Genomic DNA, 18,137 nt, shown 5'->3' on the forward strand with positions numbered 1-18,137 from the left:
GTTTCAGGATAACGAGATCCATTGACACCAATTACCGTGGAACATGAACCGATTGGACTACATTATCTATGGATGTAATATTTCATCATCATTCTTTATCAGACACTGTTTCTATGGTCCAATGTATCACTTTTCCAGACCATGTTTTCAGATTTGACATTACTGTACACTCACCGGCCACTTTATTAGGTACACCTATCTAGTACTGGGTAGGACCCCCTTTTGCCTCCACAACAGCCTGAATTATTCACGGTGTTGTATGTTAAGAGATGCCCTTCTGCACACCACTGTTTTAAACAGCTGTTATTTGAGCATTTGTGGCCTTTCTGTTAGCTTGAATGAGTCTGGATGTCCTCTGACCTCTCTCATTAACAAGGTGTTTTTCCCACAGAACCGCCTCTCACTGAATGTGTTTTGTTTATCGTACCATTCTCTGTCAGTCTGTAAACTCTAGAGATTGTTGTGCGTAAAAATCCCAGGAAGGCAGCTGTTTCTGAGGTGCTGGAATCACCATGTGTGGCATCAACAATCATACCACGGTCAAAGTTGCTTAGATTACGCATCTTGCCCGTTCTACTGTTTGGTCGAACAACATCTAAAGCTCTCTACTCTATATACTCTATATATTGAGTTGCAGGCAGCCACATGATTCGCTGTTCGAATGTAACCTTCCTTGATGAGCTAAATCAGGTCTGTAGAGCTGATGACATGACCTCTGTCACTGTGTGGGATAATGTCAGGTTCCACCATGCTCAAATGGTGCAAGCATGGTTTCAGGCCCATCCACAATTGACCACCCTGTACTTACCCCCATACTCTCCTTTCCTTAACCCGATTGAGGAAGTTTTCTCCACATGGAGGTGGAAGGTATATGATAGGCGCCCTCACGAACAAGCCACCCTTCTCCAGGCCATGGATGAGGCATGCAATGACATCACGGCAGACCAGTGTCAGGCCTGGATTCGCCCAAAGATTCTTCCCAAGATGTTTGGCTAATGAAAACAACCATTGTGATGTGGAAGAGAACCTGTGGCCAAATCCACAAGACAGAATTGATGGAAATGTAGAAGTACAGTAATCAATGTTTTGTTTTTTACAGTAAGCCAGGTGAGGAACACTGCAGTGATGTTTTACAGTAAGCCAGGTGAGGAACACTGCAGTGATGTTTTACAGTAAGCCAGGTGAGGAACACTGCAGTGATGTTTTACAGTAAGTCAGGTGAGGAACACTGCAGTGATGTTTTACAGTAAGCCAGGTGAGGAACACTGCAGTGATGTTTTACAGTAAGCCAGGTGAGGAACACTGCAGTGATGTTTTACAGTAAGCCAGATGAGGAACACTGCAGTGATGTTTTACAGTAAGCCAGGTGAGGAACACTGCAGTGATGTTTTACAGTAAGCCAGGTGAGGAACACTGCAGTGATGTTTTACAGTAAGTCAGGTGAGGAACACTGCAGTGATGTTTTACAGTAAGCCAGGTGAGGAACACTGCAGTGATGTTTTACAGTAAGCCAGGTGAGGAACACTACAGTGATGTTTTACAGTAAGTCAGGTGAGGAACACTGCAGTGATGTTTTACAGTAAGCCAGGTGAGGAACACTGCAGTGATGTTTTACAGTAAGCCAGGTGAGGAACACTGCAGTGATGTTTTACAGTAAGCCAGGTGAGGAACACTGCAGTTGACCTTTAACTGTTTTTTCTTTTTTTGTTGCTAATTATTTTTGCTTTGATTCAAAGAAACCTGTTGTGATTTTATTGTATTTCATCAATACATTTCATATTTTGTTCAATGTGTCTGTAGTATTCTCTCTACTTGTCCTTTTACAGTGATGTATTTACATGTAGTAGCATAAAGAAACATGTATCACATATTTTGTACTACAATATTTAATAATATAATAAATAATAATATATGCCATTTAGCAGACGCTTTTATCCAAAGCGACTTACAGTCATGTGTGCATACATTCTACGTATGGGTGGTCCCGGGAATCGAACCCACTACCCTGGCGTTACAAGCGCCATGCTCTACCAACTGAGCTACAGATTGTACGAACAACTACACAGTGAATCTATCGGTATCTTGTGTGTGGGTGATCTAAATGAATGTTCATATGGTATTTCATGATAAATAAGTTATTTGAACCACTGATTCTGCAAGTGCAAGGTTTCTTTAAAAATATGAATGCACAATGCAATGTTTTGAACATTGGACAGCCTGTGTTACAAGTGATGACCGTTTTGAGTTTTGTGTCTAGAGTTTTGAAAAATGACCCAAGGTTCTGAAATTAGTGCCACAGTGATTGTTAAAAACTGTAAGAACAAATTCTTATTTACAATGATGGCCGACACTGGCCAAACCCGGACGACGCAGTACCAATTGTGCGCTGCCGTATGGGGACTCCAATCACGGCCAGGTGTGAAACAGCCTGAAATACAGCCAATGCACACACGGACGCACACACTCAAGCACAAATATGCGAGTGCACACACACACTCACAGTTGCAGGTAGACATTGCATATACACATTGTGCATGCACACACAGACACATCAACGTGTTCATTGTCTAGTAAAACAAATGCAACAAGATAAAAGAAAGCTTATTGAATAAAACATTTACAGATGAGCAAGACATAAAGGTAAAGAAGCAGTAATGAGAGGCTGCCAGCACAATAAGCATCTACAGTATGGGTAATATGGAAACCTATGAGACTAACAACTAGTCCTTCCTGGATTAAATACCTTACTGGCAGAAATGTAGACTCAGGTATCACCAAAAGATTTTCTGTTTGACTCTCCCTCCCTTCTTCACACTGTGACAGGTTGTTTAATGACTGGGATGCAGTAAAAACAACAGCTGGACAGCTCTCTCTCTCTCTCTCTCTCTCTCTCTCTCTCTCTCTCTCTCTCTCTCTCTCTCTCTCTCTCTCTCTCTCTCTCTCTCTGCCAGCAGCAGTTTCCAAACCTGTCTTTGTGTAGCATGAACACCCTTAAACCGACAAAACCCAGATGCAGACAATCCAAAATAAAAGTAATTTGTGACAACACTGTTGCTGTTCTCTGTTTGAAAGTGACCTTTGCTTATAAGCATGACAATGAGCCCATGATCAGTTTTAATTAGGATCTAACCAGCCACCAGCCTCATCAATCTGCCTGCTTAACTCTCTCTCTCTCGCTCTCTCTCTCTCTCTCTCTCTCCTCCCTCCCTCCCTCCCTCCCTCCCTCCCTCCCTCCCTCCCTCCCTCCCTCCCTCCCTCCCGCCTTATATAAGATTGCTCACTGTGAAATCAATTATCATTACACAGTCTATATTTGTCCCTGTTGACGCTGTTTCAAACCCACTGATATTGGTTTAGATGACTCATTACTTTTATTTGCTAGCTGCTGCTTTATTTCATATTCCCTAAATCCACAAATATGATTTTAGATTTTCTCTGAGGAACTATTCATCGTACTAATGAAATGAAATGAGTGGAACTTCATTTACCTAAAATGAGTCTGATCGGAAACATCAACTTCACTTTTCAGTGGTGCAGGTGGTATGTGTGTGTGCATCCATGGTCTATGGAGTCAAAAGGGCCAAGTGCTACTTCCAGGTCTCTTTTCATCCAGTGTGGGCCGGGGTCTGCTCTCTGAATCTGCTCTCTGAATCTGCTCTCTGAATCTGATCTCTGAATCTGCTCTCTGAATCTGATCTCTGAATCTGCTCTCTGAATCTGATCTCTGAATCTGCTCTCTGAATCTGCTCCATGAATCTGATCTCTGAATCTGATCTCTGAATCTGCTCTCTCCCAGTAAAAAGAAGATGAGGTGAAGTTTATTTTTCTCCGTGAGGTTGAAGATCTTCCTTTTACAGTATTTGGTCAAGGAGGGTAAAATAAATCTGTCCTCCTTTCTCATCCCCCTCTCTCCCTCTCCTCTGTTCTTTAATCGGGACTCGGTTCTACCCAGACCCCAGACTTTGTTGCCATGACAACTACCAGCAGCGCTGTCGGCCCAGCCCGGCTGGGTTCTAACAGGATCTGGTTCAGCTTCTCTTTTCCTTTTAACGTCATCTCATTTCCACCAGCTGGTCCCCCCCCAGCTATCTCAGTCTGGCTGGCAATGCTCCATTCCCACCCCATTATGTATATCTAGTGTAACAGCACTCTCCCACTCTCATGGAGTTCATAGGGTGCAGAGCTGGAGGGTTACTGAGAATCTCCCTCACAGGCGGATAAGGTCCATTCTGTGTGACTTATATCTGTGATAGAGAGTGAGTGAGGCTGAGTGTGAGGGAGGGAGATAGACACAGCCAGGGTCTGAAAGAGGCTATGGGGAGATGGGGATGACAAGGCTGTGGGAAAAGCATTCTGCTGGACAGGAAATCAATGGGATGTGTATGTGGGGGGAAGCATCAGACCAAATGCACAAATTCAGAATCAATACCTGGAAACTGGGCCAGGTTCAGCTCTGTGTTATGTTTGTATACAGTGTGTGTGTGTGTGTGTGTGTGTACAGTGTGTGTGTGTGCAGTGTGTGTGCAGTGTGTGTGTGTGTGTGTATGTGTGTTTGAACAGTTTGTTTTTCCCATAAATCGAGTAAACCTGACCCAGCGGTGATCCCTAAAAAACATCCAGAAAGGTACTGCAACTTGATTCATGTTTTTTAAGCCTTCTTGCTGTCAGTAACATAATTAACTCTGGTCCGGCTGATTAATTAGCCATATGGACGATAACATTAGAGAGGATTAAAGGCCAACTCATCCAAAGGAGAAAATTGCCCTTTTGCGCTCAGCAGCAGAGAGCACAGACAACACCTTCACGCTTGTGGAATCTAACAACCCAAGAAACTAAATCAATTAAACACACTAACAAATTAATATTGGAGAAAGAGAGGAAGGAAGCACAAACAAGAACACTGGTCATGCCTGAGGCTTTGCGCTCACCTATGGGACATATTCCTACAGGACTGGCCGAAAGTGGTGCACTATAAAGGGAATAGGGTTCCATTTGGGAGGCAAACCCTATCTCTATCTATCTCTATCTCCATCTCCATCTCTATCTATATCTATCTCTATCTATCTATCTCCATCTCCATCTATCTCTATCTCTATCTATATCTATCTCTATCTCTATCTATCTATCTCTATCTATCTCTATCTATATCTCTCTCTATCTCTATCTATATCTCCATCTCCATCTCCATCTATATCTATATCTATCTCTATCTCTATCTATCTATCTATCTCCATCTCCATCTATCTCTATCTCTATCTCTATCTATCTATCTCCATCTCTATCTATCTCTATCTCTATCTATCTCTATCTATCTATATCTATCTATCTCTATCTATATCTCGATCTCTATCTCTATCTATCTCGATCTCTATCTCTATCTATCTCGATCTCTATCTATCTCTATCTCTATCTCTATCTCTATCTCTATCTCTATCTCTATCTATCTCTATCTCTATCTCTATCTCCATGTATGTGCTGCTCTCAGAGCTGGCATCAGAGACAGCCTGATAGAACAGTGGCCACTGAGGAATCCACAGGGCTGTCGCTACAGCCTGCATGACCTGGCTTGGCCCTGCCTCCTGTCACTAGGTACCCCATGCTATGGGTCAGAGCAAGCTGGACAGAAGGATACGGCATATGACTCTCAATGGGACCCGTGCAAAACAGAGAAGGAAGAGGCAGGGGAGCTCTTCAAATCTTCCCGACTGACCACTACTGTTTCAGAAGACTTCATTTTTTATGGCTGCATTCGCACTTGTATAGCAAAAGATGGATCTCTTAATGATTTTAATATTACATGCGATAGGCCTACTGTAAACGAGCCAATAGAAAGTACTATAAGTATTGTAGGTAGATGTAGAAGTATCTGCCCTACATTGACTGCCCTGATCTTGGAAGCTTCTTGGAATCTCTTAGAAATCCAGCCCTGTTCTTCCACCTGACTGTTTTATTAAAGGTTACATAGCGGTGGATACCTACACCTGCCAGAAAATCCTGTTTTATGTCATGGTACAGTATGCTGCCAGGCCCTACATTAGATGTCAGATGTCAGCCGTTAGTGACAACAGCCTCGCCCAGTGAAGGCACACTCAATGACCAATACGTCAACTAGCTACATCATCCCCTTCAATGAAATCACCCATTCTCTGTCTATTCTAAGCTAAACATCCACAACCGTTTGACCTATAGCACGCAATGTCTCTTTATTGCCCCCCAAACTCGGGTTGTTTGATTGAGCCGCACAATTTGTACTTGAGATATTGAAAACTAAAAGTAGTAAGTATGGTGGTTAGTCTCAGGAAACAAATCCAAAAGCCTAAACAGAGAAAATATGGAACAGGTTTCAACCACTTGATACCTTATGCCAAAAGACTATCAAGGAGATGATAATACTGAGTTTTTAGACTATACCCACAAACCCTAAAGCAAGGACATGATTAGCATGCAAGATGTGTGGAACATGCAGTTCCGTCCAGACTAATACAACACAGTACAGAAACAGCCATGGCTGGGGTTCAAAGTTGATGGATGGTAATATAACACACATAGAGAATGTGTGCTGTGATGATTGGCTACAGCTCTTCTGACTATCATTAATGGGGCCTTAATGGGGTGATAGTGAGATACGATTCATCAAATGATGTCTTGGTCCAGTGCTCTGCTGTGATTGGTCCATGGCTCATGAGTCTCTTTCAACTTTGCCAAAAAGTGCTGAATGACTCAAAAGACATGTTCCGACACCGAGCAGCAATCAGATTCATGAGTTGTGGTCCAATGCTCTGCAGTGATTGGCCATTGGCTTGTACTCCAGCACAATGAGTTACGGTCCACAAGCTAGGCCTTGGTGTGGAACACTGCAGTCATCAGCCCATGACTTTAAGAAGGACAGACAGTGAATGGAAGGAGTGATGTACTAGATGCCAAAAACATAAGTTAAGGAAGCTATATACAGTACATGAAGTCCATTCCAGAAGGCACTACGTACATGGTCTGCAGCAGGCTCTGCGGCACCGAGCAGTTAGCCTTTGAAGAGAAGTTCCAAAACAATCCGGGCCCCATCTATCACCACAAAATAAAATCATCCAGTGGCAATTGAAAGAAAGAGGGGAAAAAGTGAACAGCAAAGTTTAAGCCATATCATCATGACTCATAGGTGGATTTTTACAGTGACAGGAGCAGAGCAGCTTTACATGGAGGAACAAACACACCTGGTATATTGCTCTTTGTGGTTTTATTCATACCCAGAAGCAGCAGAGAAACAGACCTGGTATATTGCTCTTTGTGGTTTTATTCATACCCAGAAGCAGCAGAGAAACAGACCTGGTATATTGCTCTTTGTGGTTTTATTCATACCCAGAAGCAGCAGAGAAACAGACCTGGTATATTGCTCTTTGTGGTTTTATTCATACCCAGAAGCAGCAGAGAAACAGACCTGGTTCCGTACAGTGGGCTTTGTTGAGCTTGCATATGCTAAAGGACAAAAAGTGAACCTCATAACTGTTATTTTTACACTGTACAGGGTGAGAATACAACCTAATAAACAGCGTGATTTAAATAACAGGAACATTGTGTCTAATGTCCAATTGTTAAAGCGTTTGATCCTATAATCAAATGTACAGTATTAGGGTTCTGCACCAGTCTTATATAATACAATGAATTGGTGCTGCACCAATATGATTTCATATTATCTTGTCGACAGAAACTGTACAAATGAACAGGACATATTTCTCACAGGGTGAAAATCATACATATCAGCATTTACCTTCAGCTTGCCATCCTTTTTCTGACAGATGGTGATCACTCACAACATGTCAGGCCTAACATTCAGCCTCAAATCGCTATGTTTTTCCTACAGGTCCCAGTGTGAAACTACCATTCAACAAGGCAGGCGGCCGTGCACACACAGCATGTAAATGAACATCTACAGACACACACAGGCATCAAAGGAGAGGCAACAGATATACAATTTAAATGTCCTCTGATGAACTCTTTATTGAGACTGTAAAACTTGTAACAGTCTATTTGGACCAGAATATCAACTGTCTTGCCTCTATCTCTAACTCTGCCACATACAATGGCCTCAGATATGAAGTGTGGTTCTTTTGTGATTTGTGTGGCTGCTGTTTATTGAAGGGTAGGGTAGAACGTAAACCGTGTTCTACGGCTGACACACAACTGAACACAACAACTCAAAGCAGTTCGCTAGTCCCTTTAACTGGAAAGCAGAAGGCCTGCACCAGGTAAGAAAGTTGTCTGTATATTCTCTACATGACTTGTTAATACGCAGGCTGCCAGGGACGACTAAAGGCAGGACTGATCTATATGACGCACTCCTGTTTCTAGGGTTAATCAATTCAACCTGACGACCTCATACTCACGCCAATGCAGAGGCTGGCACACTGTCCTACAGCACTGGGACACAGTCAGAGTCTCACTTATACAGCTCGGAGGAGACAGTAGAGGATCTGGGGGGCTAATGTCTCTGTACTGTATGTGCATTCAATTCCCTCTCCAGTCATCTATGTAATATAACATCCTTTATGCACAAACAAAAGAGTTAAGTCAAGCTTTGCAGAAATGAGTTCTGTCATTCTATCTCATGTAGGTCTTTTGTTATCTGATCCAAACTGAGCACAGTGAACATACAAACAGATAAGAACTTACCTGCTGTGGTGGTTTGAGCTGCTAGGGTGGCTGTTGATGCCTCTGGATTTTGCAGTGCGTCTGTTTCCCTCTCTCTTCCCCCCAGTCTGTTCTGGTCTGTGTGTCTGTGTGTGCTACAGAGAAAGGCTGTCTACTCTATGGGTTCTCTGCTACCCTCTCATCCTCCCTCCAACTCCCTCCCTCCCTGATAATAAACAGAGAGCACGTGTTATCCCCGATGATGCAGCATGAGAGCGCCACCACACTGACAGATCAGAGGCGAGGGAGGAGAGAGGAGGGGAGAGGGTGATGAAATTAAACAGGGAAGAGTGAAAGTGAATGGGAGGTAAATTAAATAGAGGATAGAGATAAGGAGAGATGCTGAGAGCCTGCTTGAGAGAAGGATATGGTCATACAAATTAGATTTAGAGTGATAGAAGATAAAGGATAGATCATTTTGGGGTAACAATTATTGCTCTTGAAAACAGAAGAGTGAAGCTTCCACTGCACCAGTAAGTTCACAATCATGAGCTTCAGAATACTATTTTTAACAGCACCCACAAAATGACACAAAGAATATAGTACATAATGGATTTATCATTCCCTTTGACACATTTCAACTCTAGTCAGCCTCTCTCAGGCTCCCTCACACCCACACAGGCATATACCAATACAATGGCTACCGGGGATCAGATGGTTTACTTTTGAACATGATTTTTTTTATCCTATGATATCAAAACACAGTGGACATCATGCAGACAACACTGGATCTGTGTTTGTTGCTGAATCCAGTGAGCCCCATCACATCTCTCCCCTCTCTCTACGCACTCTGTTGTCCCTTACGTCTAGATTAACGTCTGTTTTCTTCATTTCACAGTGACAAAGTGACCTACTTTAGAACATCACTGTGTGACTGACTAGACACAGAGTGTTATCAGACTGACTAGACACAGAGTGTTATCAGACTGACTAGACACAGAGTGTTATCAGACTGACTAGACACAGAGTGTTATCAGACTGACTAGACACAGAGTGTTATCAGACTGACTAGACACCGAGTGTTATCAGACTGACTAGACACAGAGTGTTATCAGACTGACACAGTGTTATCAGACACAGAGTGTTATCAGACTGACTAGACACAGAGTGTTATGTAATCAGACTGACTAGACACAGTGTTATCAGTGTTACACAGACTTATCAGACTGACTAGACACAGAGTGTTATCAGACTGACTAGACACAGAGTGTAATCAGACTGACTAGACACAGAGTGTTATCAGACTGACTAGACACAGAGTGTTATCAGACTGACTAGACACAGAGTGTTATCAGACTGACTAGACACAGAGTGTAATCAGACTGACTAGACACAGTGTTATCAGACTGACTAGACACAGAGTGTTATCAGACTGACTGACACAGAGTGTTATCAGACTGACAGAGTGTTATCAGACTGACTAGACACAGAGTGTTATCAGACTGACTAGACACAGAGTGTTATCAGACTGACTAGACACAGAGTGTTATCAGACTGACTAGACACTAGACACACAGAGTGTTATCAGACTGACTAGACACAGTGTTATCAGACTGACTAGACACAGAGTGTTATCAGACTGACTAGACACAGAGTGTAATCAGACTGACTAGACACAGTGTTATCAGACTAGACACAGAGTGTTAGACTGACTAGAGTGTTATCAGACTGACTAGACACAGAGTGTTATCAGACTGACTAGACACAGAGTGTTATCAGACTGACTAGACACAGAGTGTTATCAGACTGACTAGACACAGAGTGTTATCAGACTGACTAGACACAGAGTGTAATCAGACTGACTAGACACAGTGTTATCAGACTGACTAGACACAGAGTGTTATCAGACTGACTAGACACAGAGTGTTATCAGACTGACTAGACACAGAGTGTTATCAGACTGACTAGACACAGAGTGTTATCAGACTGACTAGACACAGAGTGTTATCAGACTGACTAGACACAGAGTGTTATCAGACTGACTAGACACAGAGTGTTATCAGACTGACTAGACACAGAGTGTTATCAGACTGACTAGACACAGAGTGTTATCAGACTGACTAGTATCAGACTTATCAGACTGACTAGAGTGTTATCAGACTGACTAGACACAGAGTGTTATCAGACTGACTAGACTGACTAGACACAGAGTGTTATCAGACTGACTAGACACAGAGTGTTATCAGACTGACTAGACACAGAGTGTTATCAGACTGACTGACTAGACACAGTGTTATCAGACTGACTAGACACAGAGTGTTATCAGACTGACTGACTAGACTGACTAGAGTGTAATCAGACTGACTAGACACTAGAGTGTTATCAGACTGACTAGACACAGAGTGTTATCAGACTGACTAGACACAGAGTGTTATCAGACTGACTAGACACAGAGTGTATCAGACTGACTAGAGTGTTATCAGACTGACTAGACACAGAGTGTTATCAGACTGACTAGACACAGAGTGTTAATCAGACTAGACAGAGTGTTATCAGACTGACAGTGTTATCAGACTGACTAGACACAGAGTGTTATCAGACTGACTAGACACAGAGTGTTATCAGACTGACTAGACACAGAGTGTTATCAGACTGACTAGACAGAGTGTTATCAGACTGACTAGACACAGAGTGTTATCAGACTGACTAGACACAGAGTGTTATCAGACTGACTAGACACAGAGTGTTATCAGACTGACTAGACACAGAGTGTTATCAGACTGACTAGACACAGAGTGTTATCAGACTGACTAGACAGAGTGTTATCAGACTGACTAGACACAGAGTGTTATCAGACTGACTAGACACAGAGTGTAATCAGACTGACTAGACACAGTGTTATCAGACTGACTAGACACAGAGTGTTATCAGACTGACTAGACACAGAGTGTTATCAGACTGACTAGACACAGAGTGTAATCAGACTGACTAGACACAGTGTTATCAGACTGACTAGACACAGAGTGTTATCAGACTGACTAGACACAGAGACTGACTAGACACAGAGTGTAGATCAGACTGACTAGACACAGAGTGTTATCAGACTGACTAGACACAGAGTGTTATCAGACTGACTAGACACAGTGTTATCAGACTGACTAGACACAGAGTGTAATCAGACTGACTAGACACAGAGTGTTATCAGACTGACTAGACACAGAGTGTTATCAGACTGACTAGACAGAGTGTTATCAGACTGACTAGACACAGAGTGTTATCAGACTGACTAGACACAGAGTGTTATCAGACTGACTAGACACAGTGGTATCAGACCAGATGGAGTGATTGCCAAAATCTCTTTCATACCTTGTTTATCTCAGCTAAGAGGAGACTGTTTGTATGCAATAATAGGGGTGCAACTTTGGTTTTAGAAGTGGGGGGACATACTTTATTTCATTAATAAATCGGTCGGAGGCTTTCGCATGGTCCAAAAGCACATCGTTACCTCGTTTTGTATCACATTCCAGTGATAAAACTGTGGGGGGAATGCAATTTTAGAATGTGGGGGGGACATGTCCCCCTCGTCCCCAGTGAAAGTTACGCCCCTGGTTTCAAATATGCTTATGTCTAACGTATGAGAATTTATGTTCATGAAAGGTAATCATTACTGTAAATTATATTCTATGTATTTTTCTCCTTGTAAGTGGAGGTAAACTGGTGCATTAATTGAGATAAATCACAAATGTGTTTTGTTATTGTATGGTATCTCTCTTAAGATATATATCAATCATAAGCTATCTAGAGATAGGTCTACACAGTCAGCTTAACCTGGGCGATCAGTTAGACTGTGGCACGATGACCAGCCTATTGAATCAATGTGTCCTGGTTATTGAGTCATCCCTCTGTGTGCCTGGCAGACATCTCAACTTGGATGTCGGCTCACCACTTCAAGCTCAACCTCGACAAGACGAAGCTGCTCTTCCTCCTGGGAAGGCCTGCCAGCTCCAAGACCTCTTCATCACGGTTAACAACTTCACGGTGTCCCCCTCCCAGAGTGCATAGAACCTTGGCGTGACCCTGGACGACACCCTGTCATTCTCTGCTATCATCAAAGCAGTGACACACTCCTGCAGGTTCATGCTCTACAACATCTGTAGAGTACAACCCTACCTCACACAGGAAGTGGTGCAGGTCCTAATCCAGGCTGTTGTCTCCCATCTACTGTAGACTACTGAAAATCTCTGTTGGCTGGGCTCCCCGCTTGTGCCGTCAAACCCCTGCAACTTATCCAGAACTCTGCAGCGTATTCAACCTTCCCAAGTTCTCCCATGTCACCACGCTCCTCCGCAAACTTCACTGGCATCTACCACAAGAATATTGTGCTTGCCGATAGAGCAGCAAGGGTAACTGCCCCTCCCTACCTTCAGGCTATGCTCAAACCCTACACCCCAACTCGAGCACTGTTCTGCCACCTCTGGTCTCTTGGCCGCCCCATCCCTGTGGGTTTTCAGCTCCCGCTCAGCCCAGTCAAAGCTCTTCAACACAATTGAACAGCTCTCCTGGCACCCCAATGGTGGAATCTGCTTCCCCTGAAGCTAGGACAGCAGACTCACTGCCCATCTTCCAAAAACGTCTGAAACCTTACCTTTTCAAAGAGTATTTTCCTACTATCCCTAGCTTTCCTGAAAACGACTTTATTAAGGGAAAATGTACTTGCTACCAATGTGATATGTGGTTGTCTCACCCAGCTACAGTATCTTGACTCTTGAGATGAATGCACTAATTGTAAGTCACACTGGATAAGAGCATTTGCTTAATAACTCAAATGTAAATGTAAATGTAAAATGTCTGAGAATGGTATTGCGTTGCTATGGCTCTACAGTCTGTTTTGACTGAGGCAGACACCTCAGAAATGTCTCATGCAGCTCCTGACAGGCTGTCAGACTCAATCGGTTGCTCACAGATGAGGATGTGCACTTTAAAGAGGTATGCAGGACATGTCTGTACAATTGTATGCATTTGTGAGAAAGATGGTAGTAGTATAGTGGGTGTGATGTGACTTGAGTAAATGAGGGATACAAAGTATATTGAAAGCAGGTGCTTCCACACAGGTTTCTGAGTTAATTAAGCAACCTTCATCCCATCATGCTTATGGTCATGTATAAAAATGCTGGGCTGGCCATTATGTTGTCAACCATGGCTATGCGCCCATAGGATGACAATGCCCCCATCCAAAGGGCACGAGTGGAGTGGTCACTGAATGGTTTGTTGAGTATGAAAATGATTTAAACCATATGCCATGGCCGTCTCAGTCACCAGCTCTCAACCCAATTGAACACTTATGGAAGATTCTGGAGCCTGAGACAGTGTTTTCCACCACCATCAACAAAACACCAAATTATGGAAGTTCTCCTCGTGGAGGAATGGTGTCGCATCCCTCCAATAGAGTTCCAGACAACACAATCTATGCTATGTGCATTGAAGCTGTTTTGTCTCGTGGTGGCCCGACGCCCTATGAAGACACAATGTTGGTGTTTCCTTTGTTTTGGCCGTAACCTGTATATCTACACTAGCTACACACAGTAGTTCTCATTTATTTTAGGGTCAGTGAGGTTACTGTTTTGAGTATGGAGTGCATACAGTTGTACAGATTGGCAGAGTGTACCACCACAGCCTGGTTGTTGACCACCACCATGAGTGAGGAGTGTCATTTTTTAAAATTATTATACACTTATGGAGTGACATGTGTCACAAGATGTAATATCAAAGTCTCATAAATAATCTATCTAGCATCCTGAGGCTGTCAGGGCGGTCATCTTGGACACAGCCCTTCGCCAGAGCCCACTTTACTAGAAAAATATCTCCTTTGGGCCATTGCTTCGTTCAGATTTATTAACAGCAAGACCAAACATAAGTACATTTGACAGGAGCAGATATACAAATAGGGGACCATGCTCTTAAGAAAGATAACTCACAATCCACTGCTGGGACCAGTGCCATGTATGTTTTGGGGCCAGAGAGAGAATGTCCAAGAAAAGCCAAGTTAGCAGGGTGAGTCACAGTTCTACGCTGACATGTTCAGTCTGAACAAAATGCTCAGTCTTCACCAGACAGATTAGTATACACAGTGTTCACAAACAGGAACCAATTGGCCCTAATTTGTCTCTGTGCAGGGATACTGGTTTTGATGGTCCGGTACAGTAAACAGGTCAGAGACTTTATTGGGTTGTAGACAGGAGAGTAGACTTGAGTAGAGAACAGGCGATAGCCGAAGGGGCGTGGGCAGCTGAGAAGCTGAGGGGAGACCTGGCACACTGAGGGACTGTGTCCCAAATTGCAAACCTACTCCTTTTATAGTGCCCAGGGCTCTGGTCAAAAGTAGTTCACTAATAAGGAATATGGTTCCATTTGAGACACACTGTGGAGTGGTGAACAGCCTTTGTGGGTTAGTTGTGGTTTAGTTCTGCATGCTTATTGATCTCACTTTGATTCCATTTGTTTGCCCAATCGCTAACACTCCCAATTTCACAATCGATCACACCCGCCATCTCCCTAGTGGGTAGCAACATGTCCTCTCATTGTGCTGCACGTTGACAACTACATGCCTTAAACAGTATATCAATTGCAACACTCTTATCTGCTCATCTATGGCCCACAGTAAGAGACCCTAATTTTCACCACTAATGCTACTGTGCCAGTCGAGGGGCTGTGGTGGCGACAGGTACCCAGAGTGCCAGAGTGGATCTGAGTAATGACTCATCTGTGTGTTATGCTGAGATTGGGCAGCTCTCAGACAGCGAGGGTGACTCTCCTCTGATGTATTTATGGAAACGCTCCCTTGTCCATTGACAGACCACCCAGTGCTACATTCAATCCACCAACAGAGAGGTAATAGAACACAGAGAGAACCAGGGATCAAGGCAGAGAGAGTCAATCAAGACAGAAAGGGAGATGGATGAGTGGTAACACTTTACATGTACAGTGCCAGTCAAAAGTTTGGACACTCATTCAAGGGCTTTTCTTTATTTTTACTATTTTCTATGTTGGAGAATAGTAGTGACGACATCAATACTATGAAATAACACATATGGAGTCATGTAGTAACCAAAAAAAGTGTTAAATAAATAAAAATATTGTTGCGATTTGAGATTCTTCAAAGTAGCCACCCCTTTGCCTTGATGACAGCTTTACACACTCTTGGCATTCTCTCATCCAGGTTCATGAGGTAGTCACCTGGAATGCATTTAAATTAACAGGTGTGCCTTGTTAAAAGTTCATTTTAATTTCTGTCCTTCTTAATGCATTTGAGACAATCAGTTGTGTTGTGACAGGGTGGTATACAGAAGATGGCCCTATTTGGTAAAATACCAAGTCCATATTATGGCAAGAACAGCTGTCAGAGCGTTTTTATTTGTCTCTATTTTGGTTTGGTCAGGGTGTGATTTGGGTGGTGATTCTATGTTCTTTTTTCAACATTTTTCTATTTCTTTGTTTTGGCCGGGTATTGTTCTCAATCAGGGACAGCTGTCTATCGTTGTCTCTGATCGGGAACCATACTTAGGTAGCTTTACCCCACAGGGTTTTTGTGGGTAGTTATTTTCTGTTTTGTGTTTCTGCACCTGACAGGACTGTTTCAGTTTCCGTTCATTCTCTTTGTGATTTTTGTTATTTAGTGTTCAGCTGAAATAAAAGTATGAACACTTACCACGCTGTGCTTTCGTCCGATGATTCCTCATCTTCCGACGACGAATATCGTTACAACAGCTCAAATAAGCAAAGAGAAACGAAATGACAGACATCATGTGGAACATTTCCAGAACTTAAAGTTTCTTCAAGTGCAGTCACAAAAACCATCAAGCAATATGATGATACTGGCTCTCATGAGGACCGCCATAGGAAAGACCCAGAGTAACTTCTGCTGCAGAGGATACGTTTATTAGAGTTACCAGCCTCAGAAATTGCAGCCCAAATAAATGCCACACAGAGTTCAAGTAACAGACACATCTCAACATCAACAGTTCAGAGGAGACTGCGTGAATCAGGCCTTCATGGTCGAATTGCTGCAAAGAAACCACTACTAAAGGACACCAATAAGAAGAGACTTGCTTGGGCCAAGATTTTTTTAGAAATGTTTACTTAACTAGGCAAGTCAGTTAAGAAGAAATTCTTACGACGGCCTACCTCAGCCAGACGTTGGGCCAATTGTGCGCCGCCCTATGGGATTCCCAATCACAGGCGAATGTGATACAGCCTGGATTTGAACCAGGTACTGCAGTGAGTCCTCTTGCACTGAGATGTAGTGCCTTAGACAACTGCGCCAATATATTTTCTCAAGTATATAAATACATTTATAAATATATAACACTTTTTTGGTTACTAAATTATTCTGTGTTATTTCATAGTCTCGATATCTTCACTATTATTCTACAATGTAGAAAATAGTAAAAATAAAGAAAAACCCTTGAATGAGTAGGTGTGTTCAAACTTTTGACCAGTACTGTACATTAAGGTATACTTTATAGAGCGTGTATAGGTAGTTTAGCCATGCTGTGTGTCATCACCTACTGTAGGCAAACAATGGTTCTGTATCACAGTTTTTCCATTACCACTACCTAGCTGTTACCAACCTATTACAAAACCAGTGTTTGCCGCATAATATTGGGAAGAATACGTTCCTCTCTCTCTATCCTCCCACCTCCAGCCCATGGCGTTGTTGGGCTGTTGCATCAGTACCAATGAGTGCGAAGTGGGGGGAGATTATAACCATTTGAAGAGCATTGTGGGGGTGTTCGCTCAGATATACCTAATCCTGACACCTCATCACTGTGGCTGCAATGTTCGCCTCAGCTCCTCTCCCTCACTATGCCTTCAGGCAGGGAGCCTCTGTTCGCCTCAGCAACTCTCCCTCACTATGCCTTCAGGCAGGGAGCCTCTGTTCGCCTCAGCTCCTCTCCCTCACTATGCCTTCAGGCAGGGAGCCTCTGTTCGCCTCAGCTCCTCTCCCTCACTATGCCTTCAGGCAGGGAGCCTCTGTTCGCCTCAGCTCCTCTCCCTCACTATGCCTTCAGGCAGGGAGCCTCTGTTCGCCTCAGCTCCTCTCCCTCACTATGCCTTCAGGCAGGGAGCCTCTGTTCGCCTCAGCCCCTCTCCCTCACTATGCCTTCAGGCAGGGAGCCTCTGTTCGCCTCAGCTCCTCTCCCTCACTATGCCTTCAGGCAGGGAGCCTCTGTTCGCCTCAGCTCCTCTCCCTCACTATGCCTTCAGGCAGGGAGCCTCTGTTCGCCTCAGCTCCTCTCCCTCACTATGCCTTCAGGCAGGGAGCCTCTGTTCGCCTCAGCCCCTCTCCCTCACTATGCCTTCAGGCAGGGAGCCTCTGTTCGCCTCAGCTCCTCTCCCTCACTATGCCTTCAGGCAGGGAGCCTCTGTTCGCCTCAGCTCCTCTCCCTCACTATGCCTTCAGGCAGGGAGCCTCTGTTCGCCTCAGCTCCTCTCCCTCACTATGCCTTCAGGCAGGG

At 43.6% G+C, this 18,137-nt stretch overlaps 1 protein-coding gene across 6 annotated transcripts in view; it reads right to left on the minus strand.

Moving 5' to 3' along the window:
- LOC118400859 (protein NDRG4-like) overlaps positions 1-8,826 on the minus strand; it is a 37,205-nt gene extending 28,379 nt beyond the window's left edge. For 3 of the 6 annotated variants that reach the window (XM_052475022.1, XM_052475021.1, XM_052475019.1), the window contains exons 1-2: positions 8,665-8,825; positions 6,986-7,059 (exon numbers count right to left, since the gene is read on the minus strand). In XM_052475022.1, coding sequence (XP_052330982.1) covers positions 6,986-7,059 — 74 coding nt within the window. In that variant the 5' untranslated portion in view covers positions 8,665-8,825. Of the gene's footprint in view, positions 1-2,748; positions 2,784-6,985; positions 7,060-8,664 lie in introns of those variants that run through there. The other 3 variants (XM_052475020.1, XM_052475027.1, XM_052475023.1) reach the window with 3 other exon arrangements.
- Between the last annotated feature and the right edge of the window lie 9,311 nt (positions 8,827-18,137).

Source organism: Oncorhynchus keta, chromosome 22 (genome assembly GCF_023373465.1).
Source record: "Oncorhynchus keta strain PuntledgeMale-10-30-2019 chromosome 22, Oket_V2, whole genome shotgun sequence".
Classification (NCBI taxonomy): domain Eukaryota; kingdom Metazoa; phylum Chordata; class Actinopteri; order Salmoniformes; family Salmonidae; genus Oncorhynchus; species Oncorhynchus keta.